This window comes from Oncorhynchus kisutch, linkage group LG13 (genome assembly GCF_002021735.2).
Source record: "Oncorhynchus kisutch isolate 150728-3 linkage group LG13, Okis_V2, whole genome shotgun sequence".
In the NCBI taxonomy this organism is placed as follows: domain Eukaryota; kingdom Metazoa; phylum Chordata; class Actinopteri; order Salmoniformes; family Salmonidae; genus Oncorhynchus; species Oncorhynchus kisutch.
Genome location: NC_034186.2, coordinates 74,500,435 through 74,525,816, shown reverse-complemented (window position 1 = coordinate 74,525,816; position 25,382 = coordinate 74,500,435). Strand labels below are relative to the sequence as shown.

Genomic DNA, 25,382 nt, shown 5'->3' with positions numbered 1-25,382 from the left:
GGAGCTAGGGTTAGTTTATGGGTTAGGGTTAGGAGCTAGGGTTTGTTTATGGGTAAGGGTTAGGAGTTAGGGGTAGTTTCTGAGTAAGGGTTAGGAGTTAGCGTTCGTTTATGTGTAAGGGTTAGTTTATGGGTAAGGGTGAGTAGTTAGGATTAGTTTATGAGTTAGGGTTAGTTTATGGGTAAGGGTTAGGAGTTAGGGTTAGTTTATGGGTTAGTGTCAGGAGTTATGGTTAGTTTATGGGTTAGGGTTAGGAGTTAGGGTTAGTTTATGGGTTAGGGTTAGGAGTTAGGGTTAGTTTATGGGTAAGGGTTAGGAGTTAGGGTTAGTTTATGGGTAAGGGTTAGGAGCTAGGGTTAGTTTATGGGTAAGTGTTAGGAGCTAGGGTTAGTTTATGGGTAAGGGTTAGGAGTTAGCGTTCGTTTATGGGTAAGGGTTAGTTTATGGGTAAGGGTTAGTAGTTAGGATTAGTTTATGAGTTAGGGTTAGTTTATGGGTAAGGGTTAGGAGTTAGGGTTAGTTTATGGGTAAGTGTTAGGAGTTAGGGTTAGTTTATGGGTTAGTGTCAGGAGTTATCGTTAGTTTATGGGTTAGGGTTAGGAGTTAGGGTTAGTTTATGGGTTAGGGTTAGGAGTTAGGGTTAGTTTATGGGTAAGGGTTAGGAGTTAGGGTTAGTTTATGGGTTAGGGTTAGGAGTTAGGGTTAGTTTATGTGTTAGGGTTAGTTTATGGGTAAGGGTTAGGAGTTAGGGTTAGTTTATGGGTAAGGGTTAGTTTATGGGTAAGGGTTAGGAGCTAGGCTTAGTTTATGGGTTAGGGTTAGGAGCTAGGGTTAGTTTATGGGTAAGGGTTAGGAGTTAGGGATAGTTTCTGGGTAAGGGTTAGGAGCTAGGGTTCGTTTATGGGTTAGGATTAGGAGCTAGGGTTAGTTTATGGGTAAGGGTTAGGAGTTAGGGGTAGTTTCTGGGTAAGGGTTAGGAGTTAGGGTTAGTTTATGGGTAAGGGTTAGGAGTTAGGGTTAGTTTATGGGTAAGGGTTAGGAGCTAGGGTTAGTTTATGGGTAAGTGTTAGGAGCTAGGGTTAGTTTATGGGTAAGGGTTAGGAGTTAGCGTTCGTTTATGGGTAAGGGTTCGTTTATGGGTAAGGGTTAGTAGTTAGGATTAGTTTATTAGTTAGGGTTAGTTTATGGGTAAGGGTTAGGAGTTAGGGTTAGTTTATGGGTTAGTGTCAGGAGTTATGGTTAGTTTATGGGTTAGGGTTAGGAGTTAGGGTTAGTTTATGGGTTAGGGTTAGGAGTTAGGGTTAGTTTATGGGTTAGGGTTAGGAGTTAGGGTTAGTTTATGGGTTAGGGTTAGGAGCTAGGGTTAGTTTATGGGTTAGGGTTAGGAGCTAGGGTTAGTTTATGGGTAAGGGTTAGGAGCTAGGGTTAGTTTATGGGTAAGGGTTAGGAGCTAGGGTTAGTTTATGGGTTAGGGTTAGGAGCTAGGGTTAGTTTATGGGTTAGGGTTAGGAGCTAGGGTTAGTTTATGGGTAAGGGTTAGGAGCTAGGGTTAGTTTATGGGTTTAGGGTTAGGAGCTTGGGTTAAGGTTAGGTTTAAGGTTAGGGGTTATGGAAAATTGGATCCCCACAAGGTTAGTTGTACAAGACTGTGTTTGTGTGTGTGGTGTGTGTGTGTGTGGGGGGGGGGGGGGTTACTCTGTAGAGAGAACTGTGACATCAGTGTAACTGATATAAGAGGAGAGGTTGTGTTACATCACTGTCGTTTATATAAGAGAGGAGAAGGATGGAGGAGAAAGGAGAGCTGCATCTCCTGTTTCGTGACTATGAACCAATGAAGGGAGGGATGAGAGAGATAGAAAGAGGAAGATAAATGGATAGAAAGGAAGATAGATAAGAATAAAGAAAGATAAGTGTTGCGGTACTTTGATATGAAGAATGTGTCAGAAAGAGTTAGAATGTGACATAGTGAACTACACTTTGTATTGTATATCTATGTTGAGGAATTTGAAGGCTGTTTATGTTTATCTTATCTGCTTTAGAGAAAGAGAGATAGAGAGAAAAGGGGGGATTTTGGTGGACAAGGCAGTATACTGACCCTCATATTTCAGTCCACCACACACACACACACACACACACACACACACACACACATACGCACGCACGCACGCACGCACGCACACACACACACACACACACACACACACACACACACACACACACACACACACACACACACACACACACACACACACACACATACACACATACTGTATGTGTGGATTATCAGGGAAGGGTGTGAGAGGAGGTGGATGGTTAGGGGTGACCAGTCAGAATCCACAGAGTCATCTTGTTATCAGTACCGTTACACTTGCCTGCATATATCATTCATTAACCTGTGTTGTAGCACTAGCTGGTTGATTGATTATCCTGACAGCTATCTTTCTTTTTCATTACAAATGCCTCCTTACACATTCCACCTGACCCCACTCATACTGTGGGTTAATGTGTCCTACTCATACTGTTGGTTAATGGGTCGTACTCATACTGTAGGTTAATGTGTCCTACTCATACTGTAGGTTCATGTGTCCTACTCATACTGTAGGGCAATGTGTCCTACTCATACTGTTGTTTAATGGGTCCTACTCATACTGTAGGTTAATGTGTCCTACTCATACTGTAGGTTAATGTGTCCTACTCATACTGTAGGTTAATGTGTCCTACTCATACTGTAGGTTAATGGGTCTTACTCATACTGTAGGTTAATGGGTCGTACTCATACTGTAGGTTAATGTGTCCTACTCATACTGTAGGTTAATGTGTCCTACTCATACTGTAGGTTAATGTGTCCTACTCATACTGTAGGTTAATGTGGCCTACTCATACTGTAGGTTAATGTGTCCTACTCATACTGTAGGTTAATGTGTCCTACTCATACTGTAGGTTAATGTGTCCTACTCATACTGTAGGTTAATGTGTCCTACTCATACTGTAGGTTAATGTGTCCTCCTCATAATGTAGGTTAATGTGTCCTACTCATACTGTAGGTTAATGGGTCCTACTCATACTGTAGGTTAATGTGTCCTACTCATACTGTAGGTTAATGTGTCCTACTCATACTGTAGGTTAATGGGTCCTACTCATACTGTAGGTTAATGGGTCCTACTCATACTGTAGGTTAATGTGTCCTACTCATACTGTAGGTTAATGTGTCCTACTCATACTGTAGGTTAATGGGTCCTACTCATACTGTAGGTTAATGTGTCCTACTCATACTGTAGGTTAATGGGTCCTACTCATACTGTAGGTTAATGGGTCCTACTCATACTGTAGGTTAATGTGTCCTACTCATACTGTAGGTTAATGTGTCCTACTCATACTGTAGGTTAATGGGTCCTACTCATACTGTAGGTTAATGTGTCCTACTCATACTGTAGGTTAATGTGTCCTACTCATACTGTAGGTTAATGGGTCCTACTCATACTGTAGGTTAATGTGTCCTACTCATACTGTAGGTTAATGAGGGGAGAATGTTGTGCGGGATTGACCCTCCCTCTCCTAATGTAGCTGTTATATATAGGTGTGTGTGTGTGATATGACATTATCTGGCTTAATGGTTGGGTCTAGGCATTGGGAGGGCATGGGTCGTTGAGATTAAGCATGGTATTTTAGTTATCATTGAACTTTGTGTATATCTATCCTGGGTGTGTGTGTGTGTGTGTTTGCAGACATACTCGGGCCTGTTCTGTGTGGTGATCAACCCCTATAAGAACCTGCCTATCTACACAGAGTCTATAGTGGAGATGTACCGAGGGAAGAAACGCCATGAGATGCCCCCTCACATCTACGCTATATCAGAGGCTGCCTACCGCAGCATGCTACAAGGTAACCCTAACCCCTGACCTCTAACCTCTGACCCCTTCACATCTACGCCATATCAAAGCAGTTTGTTATGATTTTCATATTTGCATTTTCATGGAACAGTCTAATTTCAATCATTTTCATTTCTCAAAATCATTGTCAGGTGGTTAATCATAAAAATATTAATTCAAATGATAAAACTCTAAAAGTAAAAATTATACTAATGCTGGACACATTGTGAGGCTACACCATGATCATTGGCTGCTAAATAGCCTAAATGAGCACATGGAACTCAGAGATGGCCATGCAGCCCAAAACTGTCGAAAATATAATTCTGGTTCTTTCAATCACATTCATCAACAGTTGCAAGTCAGAAGTTTACATACACTTAGGTTGGAGTCATTAAAACTTGTTTTTCATCCACTCCACAAATGTCTTGTTAACAAACTATAGTTTTGGCGAGTCGGTTAGGACATCTACTTTGTGCATGACACAAGTCATTTTTCCAACAATTGTTTACAGACAGATTATTTCACTTATAATTCACTGTATCACAATTCCAGTGGATCAGAAGTTTACATACACTAAGTTGACTGTGCCTTTAAACAGCTTGGAAAATTCCAGAAAATGATGTCATGGCTTTAGAAGCTTCTGATAGGCTAATTGACATAATTTGAGTCAATTGGAGTTGTAACTGTGGATGTATTTCAAGGCCTACCTTCAAACTCAGTGCCTCTTTGCTTGACAGCATGGGAAAATCAAAAGAAATCAGCCAAGACCTCAGAAAGAAATTATAGACCTCCACAAGTCTGGTTCATCCTTGGGAGCAATTTCCAAACACCTGAAAGTACCACGCTCATCTGTACAAACAATAGTATGCAAGTATAAACACCATGGGACCGCGCAGCCTTCATACCGCTCAGGAAGGTGCAAGATATGCAAATCAATCCCAGAACAACAGCAAAGGACCTTGTGAAGATGCTGGAGGAAACAGGTACAAAAGTATCTATATCCACAGTAAAACCAGTCTTATATCGACATAACCTGAAAGGCCGCTCAGCAAGGAAGAGGCCACTGCTCCAAAACCGCCATAAAAAAGCCAGACTACGGTACTTTTTGGAGAAATGTCCTGTGGTCTGATGAAACAAAAATAGAACTGTTTGGCCATAATAACTATTGTTATGCTTGGAGGAAAAAGGGTGAGGCTTGCAAGCCGAAGAACACCATCCCAACCCGGGAAGCACGGGGTGGCAGCATCATGTTGTGGTGGTGCTTTGCTGCAGGAGGGATTGGTGAACTTCACAAAATAGATGGCATCATGAGGATGGAAATTATGAGGATATATTGAAGCAACATCTCAAGACATCAGTCAGGAAGTTAAAGCTTGGTCGCAAATGAGTCTTCCAAATGGACAATGACCCCACGTATACTTCCAAAGTTGTGGCAAAATGGCCTAAGGATAACAAAGTCAATGTATTTGAGTGGCAATCACAAATCCCTGACCTCAATCCCATAGAAAATGTGTGGGCAGAACTGAAAACGTGTGGGCGAGCAAGGAGGCCTACAAACCTGACTCTGTTACACCAGCTCTGTCAGGAGGAATGGACAAAAATTCATCCAATTTATTGTGTGAAGCTTGTGGAAGGCTATCCAAAACATTTGACCCAAGTTTAACCATTTAAAAGCATTGCTAACAAATACTAATTGAGTGTATGTAAACTTCTGACCCACTGGGAATGTGATGAAAGAAATAATTATTCTGACATTTCACATTCTTAAAATAAAGTTGTGATCCTAACTGACAGGGACTTTTTACTCAGATTAAATGTCAGGAATTGTGAAAACTGAGTTTAAATGTATTTGGCTAAGGTGTATTTAAACTTCCGACTTCAACTGTCGGTCTTTTCTTACGCACGCTGTCTGTGGAAGACTTCCTCATATGCCATTTCTCTCCTGTTCTATTGGTTTTCATATCAACTTTCCTTCGTTGTCCTGAGGCCAAATTCATAATCCTAGTCATATTAGCAACCCATCCTAGTTGTTGCAACTTTTGATTCACCCTTTTTCTAAGTTTCTAACAGAGATTTGTTTTAATTACCCTTTTTCTCGATATCCAATTACGATCTTGTCTCATCGCTCAACTCCCCAATGAAATCAGGAGAGGCTAATGTAGAGTCATGCGTCCTCTGAAACATGACCAGCCAAACCGTGCTTCTTAACAGCCTCCCGCTTAACCCGGCTGCACCAATGTGTCGGAGGAAACACTGTTCAACTGACGACTGAAGTCAGCCTGCAGGCGACCCGGCCCACCACAAGGAGTCGCTAGAGCCAAGTAAAGCCCCCCGGCCAAAACCTCCCCTAACCCAGACGGCACTGGGCCAATTGTGTGCCGCCCTATGGGACTCCCTGTCACGGCTGGTTATGACACAGCCCGGGATCGAACCCGGGTCTGTAGTGACACCTCAAACACTGTGATGCAGTGCCTTACACCGCTGCGCCACTCGGGAGGCCTGGAAATGTATTTTTATTGGCTAATTCATTACAGCAGTTGCATGTTTTGTTCAGATGAATTACCATAATGTAAATGTGATTTCTGTCATTCTGAGCACCGTGAGTGGACACCCTAAGGGGTTACACAACCAATGCAAATGTGTCTGATACATTTCTCAAATGGCCAGTAAATTAAAATCTTCCCGGCCACGTTGTTTGGTGCCACATTTTCCTAACGGACACCCTGCTGACAGTGTAAATACCATATACAGTGCATTCAGAATTCAGACCCCTTGACTTTTTCTACATTTTGTTACATTACAACCTTATTCTAAAATGTAGTAAATTGTTTTTTTCCCTCATCAATCTACACCCAATACTCCATAATGACAAAGCAAAAACAGGTTGTTAAAAATTGGTGGTTCCAAACTTCATCCATTTAAGAATGATGGAGGCCACTGTGTTCTTGGGGACCTTCGATGCTGCATCCATTTTTTGGTACCCTTCCCCAGATCTGTGCCTCGACACAATCCTGTCTCGGAGCTCTACGGACAATTCCTTCAACCGCATGGCTTGGTTTATGCTCTGACATGCACTGTCAACTGTGGGACCTTTTATAGACAGGTGTGTGCCTTTCCAAATCATGTCCAATCAACTGAATTTATTACAGGGGACTCCAATTAAGTTGTAGAAACATCTCAAGGATGATCAATGGAAACAGGATGAACCTGAGCTCGAGTTTCAAGTCTCATAGCACACGGTCTGAATACTTATGTATTCGCATTGTCATGGGGTATAAATTGATTACGTTTTTTAAAATCCATTTTAGAATAAGGCTGTAATGTAACAACATGTGGAAAAAGGGAAGGGGTCTGAATACTTTCTGAATGCAGTGTAAAAGGGAAGGGGTCTGAATACTTTCTGAATGCAGTGTAAATCCATGTTTTTTGTGGAAGCATATTGAAACAATGGCAATGAGAATATCTCTGCAAATGGCAGTAGTAATTACAGTTCATTCCAGGACTTTTCCCACGCCACATGTATTATGATAGGAGCGTGACAAACAGACACGGATTGCTCCACTCCTCCATTAAAACCGGTTACAGACAGATTGAGCAACGTTTCTGCCCCGAGGTCAATTCATTAGACGACAAGACTGTCTCTCTCTCTCTTATTCTTTCTTTCTTTCAATATGACAGGTGTGTATCCGTGATCTGTGATCCTATTGATAATTGAACCAGTATGACCGGTATGTGTGTGTGTGTCCGTGCATGTCTGTGCACATGCGTGCGTGTGTGTGCTTGCCTCTCTGTGTGTGTGTGTCTGTGGTTCAGAGGAAACCTTTAAAACAAACACACCAGAAATGTAACAGACCAGGTCAGGTCATTGTGTTGGTGTCTGCAGTGTGGGCTGGAGCAGAGGTCTGAGGTCTGTCTGGAGAGACCACTTCTGTAGCTTTGACCTCCTTCCTCCTCACTACACGACAATGCTGCTCAGTGAGAGCTGTTGAAATCACATACACACGGACAGCCTTTGTGTTTCCGTCAGGTTCTCTGAGATAGATTGACAAGTGTATCGATCCCCTTGTTACAGTGATTACTGGTGTAAGAGGTGAAGGTAGTACTGTTACAGTGATTACTGGTGTAAGAGGTGAAGGTAGTACTGTTACAGTGATTACTGGTATAATAAGTGAAGGTAGTACTGTTACAGTGATTACTGGTGTAAGAGGTGAAGGTAGTACTGTTACAGTGATTACTGGTATAATAAGTGAAGGTAGTACTGTTACAGTGATTACTGGTGTAAGAGGTGAAGGTAGTACTGTTACAGTGATTACTGGTGTAAGAGGTGAAGGTAGTACTGTTACAGTGATTACTGGTATAATAAGTGAAGGTAGTACTGTTACAGTGATTACTGGTGTAAGAGGTGAAGGTAGTACTGTTACAGTGATTACTGGTATAATAAGTGAAGGTAGTACTGTTACAGTGATTACTGGTGTAAGAGGTGAAGGTAGTACTGTTACAGTGATTACTGGTGTAAGAGGTGAAGGTAGTACTGTTACAGTGATTAATGGTGTAAGAGGTGAAGGTAGTACTGTTACAGTGATTACTGGTATAATAAGTGAAGGTAGTACTGTTACAGTGATTACTGGTGTAAGAGGTGAAGGTAGTACTGTTACAGTGATTACTGGTATAATAAGTGAAGGTAGTACTGTTACAGTGATTACTGGTGTAAGAGGTGAAGGTAGTACTGTTACAGTGATTACTGGTGTAAGAAGTGAAGGTAGAACTGTTACAGTGATTACTGGTGTAAGAAGTGAAGGTACTACTGTTCATTGGGTAATATGAAAGACTGACATATTCTGCTTTTATTATTCTCTCACAGACAGAGAAGATCAATCTATCCTCTGCACGTGAGTAACCTGGGGTTATATATCTGTCTGCCTGTCTGTCTGTCTGTCTGCCTGTCTTGTCTGCCTGTCTGTCTGTCTGCCTGTCTTGTCTGCCTGTCTGTCTGTCTGTCTGTCTGTCTGTCTGCCTGTCTTGTCTGCCTGCCTGTCTGTTGTCCGTCTGTATTCTCACCATGGTAAATGATCCCAGTTTAGATTACTGAAGCTGAGTATAGCTTAGTTTCTGCTAGGATCCTGTTTTTAAACTTTTACAGCCCAGTCCCCCTCCAACACTAGAAGTATATTTAGTTTCCCCCAGTCAGTCTCCTGTATTCTCCTTTATTCCCATCCAACAGCAACACAATGACTAGTGTCTGTATCCTGCACACCTGCTCTCTGTTTATAGAGGAATACACTGCATGGTTCCTCTGTTCCCTGGTGGCCTACACGTGTGTATAGAGGAATACACTGCATGGTTCCTCTGTTCCCTGGTGGCCTACACGTGTGTATAGAGGAATACACTGCATGGTTCCTCTGTTCCCTGGTGGCCTACACGTGTGTATAGAGGAATACACTGCATGGTTCCTCTGTTCCCTGGTGGCCTACACGTGTGTATAGAGGAATACACTGCATGGTTCCTCTGTTCCCTGGTGGCCTACACGTGTGTATAGAGGAATACACTGCATGGTTCCTCTGTTCCCTGGTGGCCTACACGTGTGTATAGAGGAATACACTGCATGGTTCCTCTGTTTCCTGGTGGCCTACACGTGTGTATAGAGGAATACACTGCATGGTTCCTCTGTTCCCTGGTGGCCTACACGTGTGTATAGAGGAATACACTGCATGGTTCCTCTGTTCCCTGGTGGCCTATACGTGTGTATAGAGGAATACACTGCATGGTTCCTCTGTTCCCTGGTGGCCTACACGTGTGTATAGAGGAATACTCTGCATGGTTCCTCTGTTCCCTGGTGGCCTACACGTGTGTATAGAGGAATACACTGCATGGTTCCTCTGTTCCCTGGTGGCCTACACGTGTGTATAGAGGAATACACTGCATGGTTCCTCTGTTCCCTGGTGGCCTACACGTGTGTATAGAGGAATACACTGCATGGTTCCTCTGTTCCCTGGTGGCCTACACGTGTGTATAGAGGAATACACTGCATGGTTCCTCTGTTCCCTGGTGGCCTACACGTGTGTATAGAGGAATACACTGCATGGTTCCTCTGTTCCCTGGTGGCCTACACGTGTGTATAGAGGAATACACTGCATGGTTCCTCTGTTCCCTGGTGGCCTACACGTGTGTATAGAGGAATACACTGCATGGTTCCTCTGTTCCCTGGTGGCCTACACGTGTGTATAGAGGAATACACTGCATGGTTCCTCTGTTCCCTGGTGGCCTACACGTGTGTATAGAGGAATACACTGCATGGTTCCTCTGTTCCCTGGTGGCCTACACGTGTGTATAGAGGAATACACTGCATGGTTCCTCTGTTCCCTGGTGGCCTACACGTGTGTATAGAGGAATACACTGCATGGTTCCTCTGTTCCCTGGTGGCCTACACGTGTGTATAGAGGAATACACTGCATGGTTCCTCTGTTCCCTGGTGGCCTACACGTGTGTATAGTGTCCTTTCTGTTATATGTGTTTGGTTGTGTTTATATGTCCTTCATAACTGGGTTGTATGAGTGTGTTTTTATGGAGGACCCTTGTGAAACGAGATGTGGTTTATGTGTGAGTTTCTCATACTTGTTTCTGTGTGTGTGTGTGTGTGTGTGTGTGTGTGTGTGTTTCAGCGGCGAGTCTGGCGCAGGGAAGACAGAGAACACTAAGAAAGTCATCCAGTATCTGGCTCATGTGGCCTCATCCCATAAGACTGGAACTCTGGGTAGAAACAAGGAGGCCTCACAGGTAAACTGGGGAAGGAGAGAGAGCGGGAGAAGAGGGGGAGGGGGAGTGGAGAAGGGGGGAGGAAGAAGAGACTATATGGTGGAAAGGGGGAGAGGGGGAGCTTGGTCAGGAGACAAAGACAGAGAAGGGGAAGAAGTTGTGAGGAAAGAGATTAACTGGATTAAGAAGGAGAAGAATAGGATGAGGCTTGATTGATGGATGATGTTAATTGTCCTGACTGAGGGAGAGGGTTGATGGATGATGTTTATTGTCCTGGCTGAGTGAGAGGGTTGATGGATGATGTTTATTGTCCTGGCTGAGGGAGTTGATTGATGGATGATGATTATTGTCCTGACTGAGGGAGTTGATTGATGGATGATGTTTATTGTCCTGGCTGAGGGAGAGGGTTGATTGATCGATGATGTTTATTGTCCTGGCTGAGGGAGAGGGTTGATGGATGGATGATGTTTATTGTCCTGACTGAGGGAGTGGATTGATGGATGGATGATGTTTATTGTCCTGACTGAGGGAGAGGGTTGATTGATGGATGATGTTTATTGTCCTGACTGAGGGAGAGGGTTGATTGATGGATTATGTTTATTGTCCTGACTGAGGGAGAGGGTTGATTGATGGATGATGTTTATTGTCCTGACTGAGGGAGAGGGTTGATTGATGATGTTTATTGTCCTGGCTGAGTGAGAGGGTTGATGGATGATGTTTATTGTCCTGACTGAGGGAGTGGATTGATGGATGGATGATGTTTATTGTCGTGACTGAGGGAGAGGGTTGATTGATGGATGATGTTTATTGTCCTGACTGAGGGAGAGGGTTGATTGATGGATGATGTTTATTGTCCTGACTGAGGGAGAGGGTTGATTGATGGATGATGTTTATTGTCCTGACTGAGGGAGAGGGTTGATGGATGGATGATGTTTATTGTCCTGACTGAGGGAGTGGATTGATGGATGATGTTTATTGTCCTGACTGAGGGAGTGGATTGATGGATGATGTTTATTGTCCTGACTGAGGGAGTGGATTGATGGATGATGTTTATTGTCCTGACTGAGGGAGTGGATTGATGGATGATGTTTATTGTCCTGACTGAGGGAGAGGGTTGGTTGATGGATGATGTTTATTGTCCTGACTGAGGGAGTGGATTGATGGATGATGTTTATTGTCCTGACTGAGGGAGAGGGTGGGTTGATGGATGATGTTTATTGTCCTGACTGAGGGAGTGGATGGGGAAACAGAATAAGGCAGAAAGAAAGTGAAAGAACAAGAGGGTGTATGGAGGACTTGTTATGACTTGTTATGAAGTTGTGTTAAAGATGTATATTGAAACTATGGTTGAAACAAGGTGTACTGCTACATTTTGTGTTACACTACATGTTGCTACTACTCCATGACTTCCTGTCTACTACTGTTCTTCTTGCTGATCAAGTGCTGCTGGAGGAATCATTATAGAGTGACCTCTATAATCATTCCTGCCTCTCTGCTCCTCTCCTCTCTCCCTGCCCTGTCCTCTCTCCCTGCCCTGTCTTCTCTCCCTGTCCTGTCCTTTCTCCCTGTCCTGTCCTCTCTCCCTGCCCTGTCCTCTCTCCCTGTCCTGTCCTCTCTCCCTGCCCTGTCTTCTCTCCCTGTCCTGTCCTCTCTCCCTGTCCTGTCCTCTCTCCCTGCCCTGTCCTCTCTCCCTGTCCTGTCCTCTCTCCCTGCCCTGTCCTCTCTCCCTGCCCTGTCCTCTCTCCCTGCCATCTCCTCTCTCCCTGCCCTGTCCTCTCTCCCTGCCATCTCCTCTCATTCCCCCTCTCATGTTCTCTCCTCCCCCTACTGCCCCTTATCCTCCCCTTTTTCTACTGTTTTCCTTCTCTTCTTTCTCCTTTCCTTTCCTCCCTCTCTCCCTCCTCCCTCTTGATTTTGCACTCTCTCCTACCCTCTCTCCTCCAACCTCCCCCTCTTTCTTGTCCTTCTCTCCTGCGTGTTCAGATGGATGGCAGTAGGTCGTTGCCCCGGGGCAGTTCCATGGTGAACAGGGTAAGTGGGCTCTATCCTGTCCTGTCTTCTCCTCTTTCCTTCTCTTCTGTTCTGCCTACCGATTCTGGTTTGTGCTCCAGACTAACATCCTTTAACAACACCATTACTGATGTGTTCCTCCATAACTGTCAAGCATTTTGTTTTTGTTTGTACTGCATTCATTGGTCTGTTGTTGTCTTTTGTTGTTTGTTTGTCTCATCCGTTGATTCTCCCAACCTTCCCGTTTTTCTCAATCTCTCAGAGTGTGCAATATGTGAGTATAATATAAAGTATAAAGACTATCACCACTGTGGGCTGATTGAGGTAAGACATTGCAGAATTGCAGATAGATGTAGACTGTGTAAGAGAGAGTCTGGTTTAGACAATACATTTCTGTCTGAATGTTCTGAAAAGTTGCTGTCTCCTGAATGAAAGCCCTGCTGTTCTCCGGTGTCTAATGGTGTTTCGCTTTTTACTGTACGGTATATCTGTTGCAACACCCAATGGGTGCTAGAATAAGTGGTGATGGGCGGGCCTATGAATCTCTCTCAACGTCCTGATTGGCTGGATTAACAACCTGTCAATCGTCAACCCATATACAGTTGCCTAATGAAAATGCTCTAGTTTCCTGATTGACAGCTGGTGTTAATCCCACCCATAGGTGGGTCTCAGAATCATTCCCCTTATCGGTGAAGGAAAGCTTTGGAATTCACTGATGATGCACAAAAGCTTGGTCTTAAAACAACCGTCCATCTGAAAACCAGATAGGTGGAATCTCCCCTAAACCCTTTGGACGCTTAGATAGAGCCATCACCTTAGGGGTTACACCTATCCAGTCTTTCTGATCTGCTAGCACTGAAGGGGTAGTGGCTAGAGGTTGTTCTCAGGCTGGGCTATAGACCTCCCTCCCCATCCTCCCTTTACAGTGAATGAGCTCAATGCTTCCATTCTGGTGGCCACACCTGTGAATGATGCCCAAATACACCAGGCATTTACCATGTAGAATAGTTAAGCATACATTCTGGCTGACCAGGAGTCTCCACACATACCTGTCTGTGTGTGTGCGTGCTTTTTATGTGCGTGTGTTGTTCTGTGTGCACTTGGTGCTTTGTCTAGTAGTATGTGCATTGTTGTCAGTCTGAGCTTTGTTCCCATGCAAAGCCCTGGCCTCTTGCTGTTTGTAGCTTTGAGTGCTGCTTGGCTGGCGTGCTTCACCTGGCGCTTTTAAATGTCTTAGAGAACACATGAAAAGCTATTTATGTCTAGATTTCTCTGGGCTCATCCTGTTGAGATGCTATTACAGGCTATATCTTGAAATTCAGAGTTGAGACCACTGGGTTACTGCTGATGAGTCTGGTCTCCCCTCTTTTGTACTGGGATTGGGGGGACAGTATTTTGGGTTGTGGAGTTGCTTTGTGATGCATGTCCCAGTGTTGATGCGGTGCCTGTCCTGTCCTCCAGGGGGAGCTAGAGAGACAGCTGCTACAGGCCAACCCCATCCTGGAGGCCTTCGGAAATGCCAAGACTGTCAAGAACGACAACTCCTCCAGATTTGTAAGAATGTATTAATATCTAGATTGATCCCAGATAAGATCTATAGTATGTTTTTAATTGGTTGTATTTTTATTTACTGTCTTTGTTGTTGAGTTTGTATCATTTTTTCATTAATATTGTAATGAAACAGGCAGGGAGCAGGTCGAGCCCGAGGCATCGGCGCGCTATCGACTGTGCAGCTAAAGCATGCTGGAGCGGCAGAGTCGATTTCCTCGCTTATAAACCTAGGGTCGTTACAATATGTTAATCATCAACTGACACATTTCTTCTCCTCTTGTCTCTCAGGGCAAATTCATCCGTATTAACTTTGACGTGGCTGGATACATTGTCGGTGCCAACATTGAGACCTGTATCCTTCCTCTGCAGTCAAACTCTGTTTCGAGTCCCAACCTAAATATTACTGTTGTAATTCATTAGTATGCTCACTGCTGGGTCACTGCTAATCTGTCATCAGGTAGAAGTTGCCCGACACACAGGGGTGAGCTCAGGGAAGCAGGGGATGCAAAACTGCCCTTAGGTTAGTGTCTGGGGCTATTGAACCCTTCCTTTACTCCTGACCTCAGACCTGCTGGAGAAGTCGAGGGCGATCCGCCAGGCCAAAGATGAAAGGACCTTCCACATCTTCTACCAACTCATGTGTGGAGCTTCAGAGGCCACCAGAGGTGAGAGAGGGGGAGAGGAGAAAGAGAGGGTAGGAGAGGGAGAGGAGAAAGAGAGGGTAGGAGAGGTGGGGGAGAAAGAGAGGGTAGGAGAGGGAGAGGAGAAAGAGAGGGTAGGAGAGGAAGAGGAGAAAGAGAGGGTAGAAGAGGGAGGGGAGAAAGAGAGGGTAGGAGAGGTGGGGGAGAAAGAGAGGGTAGGAGAGGGAGGGGAGAAAGAGAGTGTAGGAGAGGGAGAGGAGAAAGAGAGTGTAGGAGAGGGAGAGGAGAAAGAGAGGGTAGGAGAGGGAGAGGAGAAAGAGAGGGTAGGAGAGGGAGAGGAGAAAGAGAGGGTAGGAGAGGGAGGGGAGAAAGAGAGGGTAGGAGAGGGAGAGGAGAAAGAGAGGGTAGGAGAGGGAGCGGAGAAAGAGAGTGTAGGAGAGGGAGAGGAGAACGAGAGGGTAGGAGAGGGAGGGGAGAAAGAGAGGGTAGGAGAGGAAGAGGAGAAAGAGAGGGTAGGAGAGGGAGCGGAGAAAGAGAGGGTAGGAGAGGGTGGGAAGAAAGAGAGGGTAGAGGAGAGGGAGAGGAGAAAGAGAGGGTAGGAGAGGGAGGGGAGAAAGAGAGGGTAGGAGAGGGAGGTGAGAAAAAGAGGATAGGAGAGGGTAGGAGAAAGGGGATGAGTTGAATAGATAGATACGGTGAATAGATAGATCTGGTGAATAGGTAGATACGGTGAATAGATAGATCTGGTAAATAGGTAGATACGGTGAATAGATAGATCTGGTGAATAGATATATCTGGTGAATAGATAGATCTGGTGAATAGGTAGATCTGGTGAATAGATAGATCTGGTGAATATGTAGATCTGGTGAATAGGTAGATCTGGTGAATAGGTAGATATGGTGAATAGGTAGATCTGGTGAATAGATAGATCTGGTGAATAAGTAGGGCTGGTGAATAGATAGATCTGGTGAATAGGTAGATACGGTGAATAGATAGAGCTGGTGAATAGATAGATTTGGTGAATAAGTAGATACGGTGAATAGATAGATCTGGTGAATAGGTAGACCTGGTGAACAGGTAGATACGGTGAATAGACAGATCTGGTGAATAGATAGATCTGGTGAATAGGTAGATCTGGTGAATAGGTAGATCTGGTGAATAGATAGATCTGGTGAATAGATAGATCTGGAGAATAGGTAGACCTGGTGAACAGGTAGATACGGTGAATAGACAGATCTGGTGAATAGATAGGTCTGGTGAATAGGTAGATCTGGTGAATAGATAGATCTGGTGAATAGATAGATCTGGTGAATAGATAGATCTGGTGAATAGGTCGATCTGGTGAATAGATAGATCTGGTGAATAGATAGGGCTGGTGAATAGATAGATCTGGTGAATAGGTAGATACAGTGAATAGATAGATCTGGTGAATAAGTAGATACAGTGAATAGTTAGATCTGGTGAATAGATAGATCTGGTCAATAGGTAGATCTGGTGAATAGACAGATCCGGTGAATATGTAGATCTGGTGAATAGATAGATCTGGTGAATAGGTATATCTGGTGAATAGGTAGATCTGGTGAATAGACAGATCTGGTGAATAGATACATCTGGTAAATAGGTAGATCTGGTGAATGGGTAGATCTGGTGGATAGGTAGATCTGGTGAATAGGTAGATCTGGTGAATAGATAGATCTGGTGAATAGATAGGTCTGGTGAATAGGTAGATACAGTGAATAGGTAGATCTGGTGAATAGGTAGATACGGTGAACAGGTCGATCTGGTGAATAGATAGATCTGGTGAATATGTAGATACAGTGAATAGGTAGATCTGGTGAATAGGTAGATACGGTGAATAGGTCGATCTGGTGAATAGATAGATCTGGTGAATATGTAGATACGGTGAATAGATAGATCTGGTGAATAGATAGATCTGGTGAATAGGTAGATACGGTGAATAGGTAGATACGGTGAATAGATAGATCTGGTGAATATGTAGATACGGTGAATAGATAGATCTGGTGAATATGTCGATCTGGTGAATAGATAGATCTGGTGAATATGTAGATACGGTGAATTGATAGATCTGGTGAATATGTAGATCTGGTGAATAGGTAGATACGGTGAATAGGTAGATCTGGTCAATAGATAGATCTGGTGAATAGGTAGATCTGGAATAGATAGATCTGGTTTTTGATCCTTTTACTGATTATTATCCTCTCTCTCTGTGTTTCTCTCTCTCTCTGTTTCCCTCTCCCTCTGTTTCCCTCTCTCGCTCTGTTTCCTTCTCTCTCTCTGTTTCCCTCTCTCTCTCTGTTTCCCTCTCTCTCTGTTTCCCTCTCTCTCTCTCTGTTTCCCTCTCTCTCTCTGTTTCCCTCTCTCTCTCTGTTTCCCTCTCTCTCTGTTTCTCTCTGTCTGTTTCCCTCTCTCTCTGTTTCTCTCTCTCTATTTCCCTCTCTCTCTCTCTCTGTTTCCCTCTCTCTATCTGTTTCCCTCTCTCTCTGTTTCTCTCTCTGTTTCCCTCTCTCTCTGTTTCCCTCTCTCTCTCTGTTTCCCTCTCTCTCTCTGTTTCCCTCTCTCTCCCTCTGTTTCCCTCTCTCTCTCTGTTTCCCTCTATCTCTCTGTTTCCCTCTCTCCCTCTGTTTCCCTCTCTCTCTCTCTGTTTCTCTCTCTCTGTTTCCCTCTCTCTCTCTATTTCCCTCTCTGTCTCTGTTTCCCTGTCTCTCTGTGTCCCTCTCTCTCTCTGTTTCCCTCTCTCTCTCTCTGTTTCCCTGTCTCTCTGTTTCCCTCTCTCTCTCTCTGTTTCCCTCTCTCTCTCTGTTTCCCCCTCTCTCTCTCTGTTTCCCCTGTCTCTCTGTTTCCTCTCTCTCTCTCTGTTTCCCTGTCTCTCTGTTTCCCTCTCTCTCTCTCTGTTTCCCTCTCTCTCCCTCTGTTTCCCTCTCTCTCTCTCTGTTTCCCTGTCTCTCTGTTTCCCTCTCTCTCTCTCTGTTTCCCTGTCTCTCTGTTTCCCTCTCTCTCTCTCTGTTTCCCTGTCTCTCTGTTTCCCTCTCTCTCTATCTGTTTCCCCCTCTCTCTCTTCCTCTCTGTCTGTAGCAGACCTTCTCCTTGGTAGTGCTGACCAGTACAGGTTTCTGAGTGGAGGTGCTATACCTGTTCCAGGCCAGAGTGATGCTGACAACTTCACCCAGACCATGGACTCTATGACCATCATGGGATTCACACCAGAGGAGTCTCTGTGTAAGCGAGAGGGGAGGGGAGGGGAGGGGAGGGGGGGGGACAGAGCTTTCCTCAGAACATGGAAGTAAAAAACTATATTTTCTCTCCATCCCTCTCTTTCTGCCTGTCTGTCTGTCTCCCTCCCCTCCTCTCTATCCCTCTCTTTCTGCCTGTCTGTCTGTCTCCCTCCCCTCCTCTCCATCCCTCTCTTTCTGCCTGTCTGTCTGTCTCCCTCCCTCCTCTCTATCCCTCTCTTTCTGCCTGTCTGTCTGTCTCCCTCCCCTCCTCTCCATCCCTCTCTTTCTGCCTGTCTGTCTCCCTCCCCTCCTCTCTATCCCTCTCTGTCTGCCTGTCTGTCTGTCTCCCTCCCCTCCTCTCCATCCCTCTCTTTCTGCCTGTCTGTCTCCCTCCCCTCCTCTCTATCCCTCTCTTTCTGCCTGTCTGTCTGTCTCCCTCCCCTCCTCTCCATCCCTCTCTTTCTGCCTGTCTGTCTCCCTCCCCTCCTCTCTATCCCTCTCTTTCTGCCTGTCTGTCTGTCTCCCTCCCCTCCTCTCCATCCCTCTCTTTCTGCCTGTCTGTCTCCCTCCACTCCTCTCTATCCCTCTCTTTCTGCCTGTCTGTCTCCTCCCCCTCCTCTCCATCCCTCTCTTTCTGCCTGTCTGTCTCCCTCCCCTCCTCTCCATCCCTCTCTTTCTGCCTGTCTGTCTCCCTCCCCTCCTCTCCATCCCTCTCTTTCTGCCTGTCTGTCTCCCTCCCCTCCTCTCTATCCCTCTCTTTCTGCCTGTCTGTCTGTCTCCCTCCCCTCCTCTCCATCCCTCTCTTTCTGCCTGTCTGTCTGTCTCCCTCCCCTCCTCTCCATCCCTCTCTTTCTGCCTGTCTGTCTCCCTCCCCTCCTCTCTATCCCTCTCTTTCTGCCTGTCTGTCTGTCTCCCTCCCCTCCTCTCCATCCCTCTCTTTCTGCCTGTCTGTCTCCCTCCCCTCCTCTCTATCCCTCTCTTTCTGCCTGTCTGTCTCCCTCCCCTCCTCTCCATCCCTCTCTTTCTGCCTGTCTGTCTCCCTCCCCTCCTCTCCATCCCTCTCTTTCTGCCTGTCTGTCTCCCTCCCCTCCTCTCCATCCCTCTCTTTCTGCCTGTCTGTCTCCCTCCCCTCCTCTCCATCCCTCTCTTTCTGCCTGTCTGTCTCCCTCCCCTCCTCTCTATCCCTCTCATTCTGCCTGTCTGTCTCCCTCCTCCCTCCCTCCCTGACCTCCTCTCCATCCTTCTCTTTCTTTCTGCCTGTCTGTCTCCCTCCCCTCCTCTCCATCCCTCTCTTTCTGCCTGTCTGTCTCCCTCCTCCCTCCCTGACCTCCTCTCCATCCTCTTTATTTCTGCCTGTCTGTCTGTCTCCCTCCCCTCCTCTCCATCCTTCTCTTTCTTTCTGCCTGTCTGTCTGTCTCCTTCCCCTCCTCTCCATCCCTCTCTTTCTGCCTGTCTGTCTGTCTCCTTCCCCTCCTCTCCATCCCTCTCTTTCTGCCTGTCTGTCTCCCTCCCCTCCTCTCCATCCCTCTCTTTCTGCCTGTCTGTCTCCCTCCCCTCCTCTCTATCCCTCTCTTTCTGCCTGTCTGTCTGTCTCCCTCCCCTCCTCTCCATCCCTCTCTTTCTGCCTGTCTCCCTCCCTCCCTCCCCTCCTCTCTATCCCTCTCTTTCTGCCTGTCTGTCTCCCTCCCCTCCTCTCCATCCCTCTCTTTCTGCCTGTCTGTCTGTCTCCCTCCCCTCCTCTCCATCCCTCTCTTTCTGCCTGTCTGTCTCCCTCCCCTCCTCTCCATCCCTCTCTTTCTGCCTGTCTGTCTCCCTCCCCTCCTCTCTATCCCTCTCTTTCTGCCTGTCTGTCTCCCTCCTCCCTCCCTGACCTCCTCTCCATCCTCTTTATTTCTGCCTGTCTGTCTGTCTCCTTCCCCTCCTCTCCATCCCTCTCTTTCTGCCTGTCTGTCTGTCTCCTTCCCCTCCTCTCCATCCCTCTCTTTCTGCCTGTCTGTCTCCCTCCCCTCCTCTCCATCCCTCTCTTTCTGCCTGTCTGTCTCCCTCCCCTCCTCTCTATCCCTCTCTTTCTGCCTGTCTGTCTCCCTCCCCTCCTCCATCCCTCTCTTTCTGCCTGTCTGTCTCCCTCCCCTCCTCTCCATCCCTCTCTTTCTGCCTGTCTGTCTCCCTCCCCTCCTCTCCATCCCTCTCTTTCTGCCTGTCTGTCTCCCTCCCCTCCTCTCCATCCCTCTCTTTCTGCCTGTCGGTGTCCCTCCTCCCTCCCTCCTGTTAGCCATGTTGAAGGTGATCTCTGCCGTGCTCCAGTTTGGGAACATCTCGTTCACTAAGGAGAAGAACCAGGACCAGTGCTCCATGCCAGACGACACGGCTGCCCAGAAACTGAGCCACCTGCTGGGCATCAGCGTGCTGGAGTTCTCCCGGGCCATCCTCACCCCCAGGATCAAAGTAGGACGCGAGTACGTCCAGAAGGCCCAGACCAAAGAACAGGTGAGACACACACACACACATTAATACACTAGTCCAGAGCACATCTGTAACGATGTGCGCTGAGAGTCGGGAAGCAAGTTCAGGGAGTGAGTGATTTAATAAATAACACAACATAATAGACAACAAGAAACACAAACAACGTATAGACATGAAACACTGAAACAGAAACAATAACACCTGGGGAAGGAACCAATGGGAGAGACAGATACAGGGGAGGTAATCAGGGAGGTGATGGAGCACAGGTGAGTCTGATGAAGTGCAGGTGTGCGTGACGATGGTGACAGGTGTGTGAGATAATCAGCAGCCTGATGACCTAGAGCCTGGAGAGGGAGCATATGTGACAATATCTAAGACTAATGGCATAGTAGTTGGTACAAATCACTCCATGAGCTATAAACCTCAGCTGAATTTGGTCATGAATAATGTAGCTTTTGAGAAAGTTGAGGAGACTAAACTTCTTGGTGTCACCTTAGACTGTAAGTTGTCATGGTCAAGGCATGATTCATGTCACGGCTTTCTTCCTGAGAATGAGAGGCGGACCAAAACGCAGCGTGGTTATAGTTCATAGTTTAATAAGAAAACTCAAACATGAACAAACTACAAAACAAGAAACCTGAAAACCTGAAAACAGTCCTGTGTGGCACAAACACTGACACAGGAAACAATCACCCACAAAATACCCAAAGAATATGGCTGCCTAAATATGGTTCCCAATCAGAGACAATAGACAGTAGACAGCTGCAATAGACAGCTGCCTCTAATTGAGAACCAATCTAGGCAACCATAGACATACAATTTACCTAGACAGGTAACAGCCCCATAAACATACAAAACTACCTAGAAAGGAAACAGCCCCATAAACATACAAAAAACCCTAGACAAGACAAAGCACATAAATCCCCCATGTCACACCCTGACCTAACCAAAATAATAAAGAAAACCAAGATAACCAAGGCCAGGGCGTGACAATTCAGTTGTTGGAAAGATGGGGAGAGGTCTGTCTGTGATAAAGAGATGCTCAGCATTCTTAACACCACACTTGAAGAAAGAAGCTGAAGTTTTATCATGTCCTGACTACTTCCAGGTGATCGTGTCAGGGGCTGTAAAGAGGGCATATCAGAACAGCACGTCTTGCCCTGCCGTGTTCACAGAGAGTTCATGTCAACTAAATGCTTGTTGACCTCTTCTGGCTTAGAGCAGAGATTGAATGCGTCACTTCTTGTGTTTTGTAATAAATATGAATGTGTTAAAAACTGTCTATTCAATCAACTAACACAGCTCTGACAGACAGGCCCCACAAGACAGGCTACACGGCGGCCTCCTCACAGTCTAAAGACTAAATGAACTCAAAGCAACACACAGTAATATATAGCACCATGGATGCATGGAACTCCCTGCCATCTCAAATCACTCAAGCTTGCTGCAAAATTAGCTTAAAAAATAAATAAAACATCACAGCACAGCGCCTCTCCCCTTTCTGACCTAAATAGCTTGTTGTTTCCAGTCCTCTCCCTCCCGAGCACATCTGGTGTTTGAGTTAAAGACAAGATGTGCCCTTGGCATTAGGACAACAGCACCTGCTTAGAGAAAGCAATTAACAACAAACAAACCTCTTTGGTCTTGGCCATAGTGGAGTTTGGAGTGTGACTATTTGAGGTTGTGGACAAGTTCAAACAGGTGCCAATAATACACGTAACGAGTGGAGGACAGAGGAGCCTCTTAAAGAAGAAGTTACAGGTCTGTGAGAGCCAGAAATCTTGCTTGTTTGTAGGTGACCAAATACTTACTTTCCACCCTAATTTGCAAATAAATTAATTTAAAATCCTACAATGTGATTTTCTGGATTTTTTCCCCCATTTTGTCTGTCATAGTTGAAGTGTACCTATGATGAAAATTACAGGCCTCTCTCATCTTTTTAAGTGGGAGAACTTGCACAATTGGTGGCTGACTAAATACTTTTTTTGCCCCACTGTACATACAATTGGTGTAAGAAGCACATGCAGGTTTCTTAAAATCTCTAAATTAATAATGCTCTCTCTCTTTTCTCACTCTTCTCTCTCACTCTTCTCTCTCTCTTCTCTCTAACTCTTCTCTCTCTCTTCTCTCTCACTCTTCTCTCTCTTCTCTCTCTCTTCTCTCTAACTCTTCTCTCTCTCTTCTCTCTCACTCTTCTCTCTCTCTTCTCTCTCTTCTCTCGTTCTCTTTCTCTCTTCTCTCTCTTTTCTCTCTATCTCTTCTCTATCTTCTCTTTCTCTTCTCACTCACTCCTCTCTCTCTTCTTTATCTCTTCTCTCTCGTTTCTCTCCTCTCACTCTATTATCTCTCCCTTCTCTCTCTCCTCTCTCTCTCTCTCTAGGCTGACTTTGCTGTGGAGGCGTTGGCCAAAGCTACATATGAGCGTCTGTTCCGTTGGCTGGTCCACAGGATCAACCGGGCGCTGGACCGCAGACAGAGACAGGGAGCCTCTTTCATAGGCATACTGGACATAGCAGGCTTTGAGATCTTCCAGGTGTGTGTGAATCTGTGTGTGTGTCTGTGTGTCTCTGTGAGTGTGTGGGTGTGTGTGTGTGTGTGTGTCTGAGTGTGTGTGTCTGAGTGTGTGTGTGTATGTGTGTGTCTGAGTGTGTCCGAGTGTGTGTGTGGCTGTCTGTGAGTGTGTCTGAGTGTGCGTGTGTGTGTGTGTGTGTGTGTGTGTGTGTGTGTGTGTGTGTGTGTGTGTGTGTGTGTGTGTGTGTGTGTGTGTGTGTGTCTGTGAGTGTATCTGTGAGTATGTCTGAGTAAGTGTGTGCGTGCGTGTGTGTGTGTGTGTCTGAGTGTGTGTGTGTCTGTGTGTGTGTGTCTGAGTGTGTCCGAGTGTGTGTGTGTGTGACTGTGAGTGTGTCTGAGTGTGTGTGTGTGTGTGTCTGTCTGTGAGTGTGTCTGAGTGTGTGTGTGTGTGTGTGTGTGTGTGTGTGTGTGTGTGTGTGTGTGTGTCTGTGAGTGTGTGTGGGTCTGTCTGAGTGTGTGTGAGTCTGTCTGAGTGTGTGTGTGTCTGTGAGTGTGTCTGAGTGTATGTGTGTGTGTCTCTGTGAGTGTGTGTGTGTGTGCGTGTGTGTGTGTGTCTGAGTGAGTGTGTCTGAGTGTGTGTGAGTCTGTGAGTGTGTCTGTGAGTGTGTCTGAGTGTGTGTGTGAGTGTGTGTGTCTGTGTGTGTCTGTGTCTGTGAGTGTGTGTGTGTGTGTGTGTGTGTGTGTGTGTGTGTGTGTCTGTGAGTGTGTGTCTGTGAGTGTATCTGTGAGTATGTCTGAGTAAGTGTGTGCGTGCGTGTGTGTGTGTGTGTCTGAGTGTGTGTGTGTCTGTGTGTGTGTGTCTGAGTGTGTCCGAGTGTGTGTGTGTGTGTGACTGTGAGTGTGTCTGAGTGTGTGTGTGTGTGTGTCTGTCTGTGAGTGTGTCTGAGTGTGTGTGTGTGTGTGTGTGTGTGTGTGTGTGTGTGTGTGTGTGTGTGTCTGTGAGTGTGTGTGGGTCTGTCTGAGTGTGTGTGAGTCTGTCTGAGTGTGTGTGTGTCTGTGAGTGTGTCTGAGTGTATGTGTGTGTGTCTCTGTGAGTGTGTGTGTGTGTGCGTGTGTGTGTGTGTCTGAGTGAGTGTGTCTGAGTGTGTGTGAGTCTGTGAGTGTGTCTGTGAGTGTGTCTGAGTGTGTGTGTGAGTGTGTGTGTCTGTGTGTGTCTGTGTCTGTGAGTGTGTCTGTCTTTCTTTCAAATCCTGTTTGCAGTCTTTTCTCAGGTTCACTAAATAATATCTGACCTCTTCCCCTGTCTCTTCCCTCTCTCTTCCCTCTCTCTCTCTCTCTCTCTCTCTCTCTCTCTCTCTCTCTCTCTCTCTCTCTCTCTCTCTCTCTCTCTCCTCCCTCCACAGTTGAACTCATTTGAGCAGCTATGTATCAACTACACCAATGAGAAGCTGCAGCAGCTGTTCAACCACACCATGTTCATCCTGGAGCAGGAGGAGTACCAGAGGGAGGGCATCGAGTGGAGCTTCATCGACTTCGGCCTGGACCTGCAGCCCTGCATCGACCTCATCGAGAGACCGGTACACTCACACATATAGCTCACCTTCAACCTTCTACTGGATAAAACCCTGCAGCAGGAGCACCTCAACCCTTTAAGAAAACATGTTAGTTGTGAAGTGAATTATCAGGTGTTCTTACCTCTCTGTCTCTGTCTCTCCCTACCCCCTCCTACTTAAGGCCCAGCCCCCTGGTGTGCTGGCCCTATTGGATGAGGAGTGTTGGTTTCCGCGGGCGACAGATCGTTCTTTTGTGGATAAGCTGTCTGCTGAGCAGGGGACACACCCTAAATTCTTCAAACCTCGACAAATACGACAAGAGGCCGACTTCGCCATCATCCATTACGCTGGGAAGGTACTCTATCCATCCATCTCTCCCTTCCTCTCTTTATCATCCCTCCTCCCTTACACTGGAACGGTTTAACATCTTCCTCTCTTTATCATCCTTCCTCCCTTACACTGGAACGGTTTAACATCTTCCTCTCTTTATCATCCCTCCTCCCTTACACTGGAACGGTTTACATCTTCCTCTCTTTATCATCCCTCCTCCCTTACACTGGAACGGTTTACATCTTCCTCTCTTTATCATCCCTCCTCCCTTACACTGGAACGGTTTAATATCTTCCTCTCTTTATCATCCTTCCTCCCTTACACTGGAACGGTTTAACATCTTCCTCTCTTTATCATCCCTCCTCTCTTACACTGGAACGGTTTAACATCTTCCTCTCTTTATCATCCTTCCTCCCTTACACTGGAACGGTTTAACATCTTCCTCTCTTATCATCCCTCCTCTCTTAC

General features: G+C 46.0%; 1 protein-coding gene across 3 annotated transcripts in view; it reads left to right on the top strand.

Moving 5' to 3' along the window:
• The window catches only part of myh14 (myosin, heavy chain 14, non-muscle), a 75,827-nt gene that overhangs the window by 12,510 nt on the left and 37,935 nt on the right, over positions 1-25,382 (top strand). For all 3 annotated transcript variants that reach the window (XM_031787333.1, XM_031787335.1, XM_031787334.1), the window contains exons 4-15: positions 3,726-3,882; positions 8,731-8,758; positions 10,529-10,643; positions 12,606-12,653; positions 14,094-14,186; positions 14,472-14,535; positions 14,750-14,848; positions 17,918-18,061; positions 20,330-20,544; positions 22,901-23,053; positions 24,435-24,608; positions 24,766-24,939. In XM_031787333.1, the coding sequence (XP_031643193.1) occupies positions 3,726-3,882; positions 8,731-8,758; positions 10,529-10,643; positions 12,606-12,653; positions 14,094-14,186; positions 14,472-14,535; positions 14,750-14,848; positions 17,918-18,061; positions 20,330-20,544; positions 22,901-23,053; positions 24,435-24,608; positions 24,766-24,939 (1,464 nt within the window). The remainder of the gene's footprint in view (positions 1-3,725; positions 3,883-8,730; positions 8,759-10,528; positions 10,644-12,605; positions 12,654-14,093; positions 14,187-14,471; positions 14,536-14,749; positions 14,849-17,917; positions 18,062-20,329; positions 20,545-22,900; positions 23,054-24,434; positions 24,609-24,765; positions 24,940-25,382) is intronic.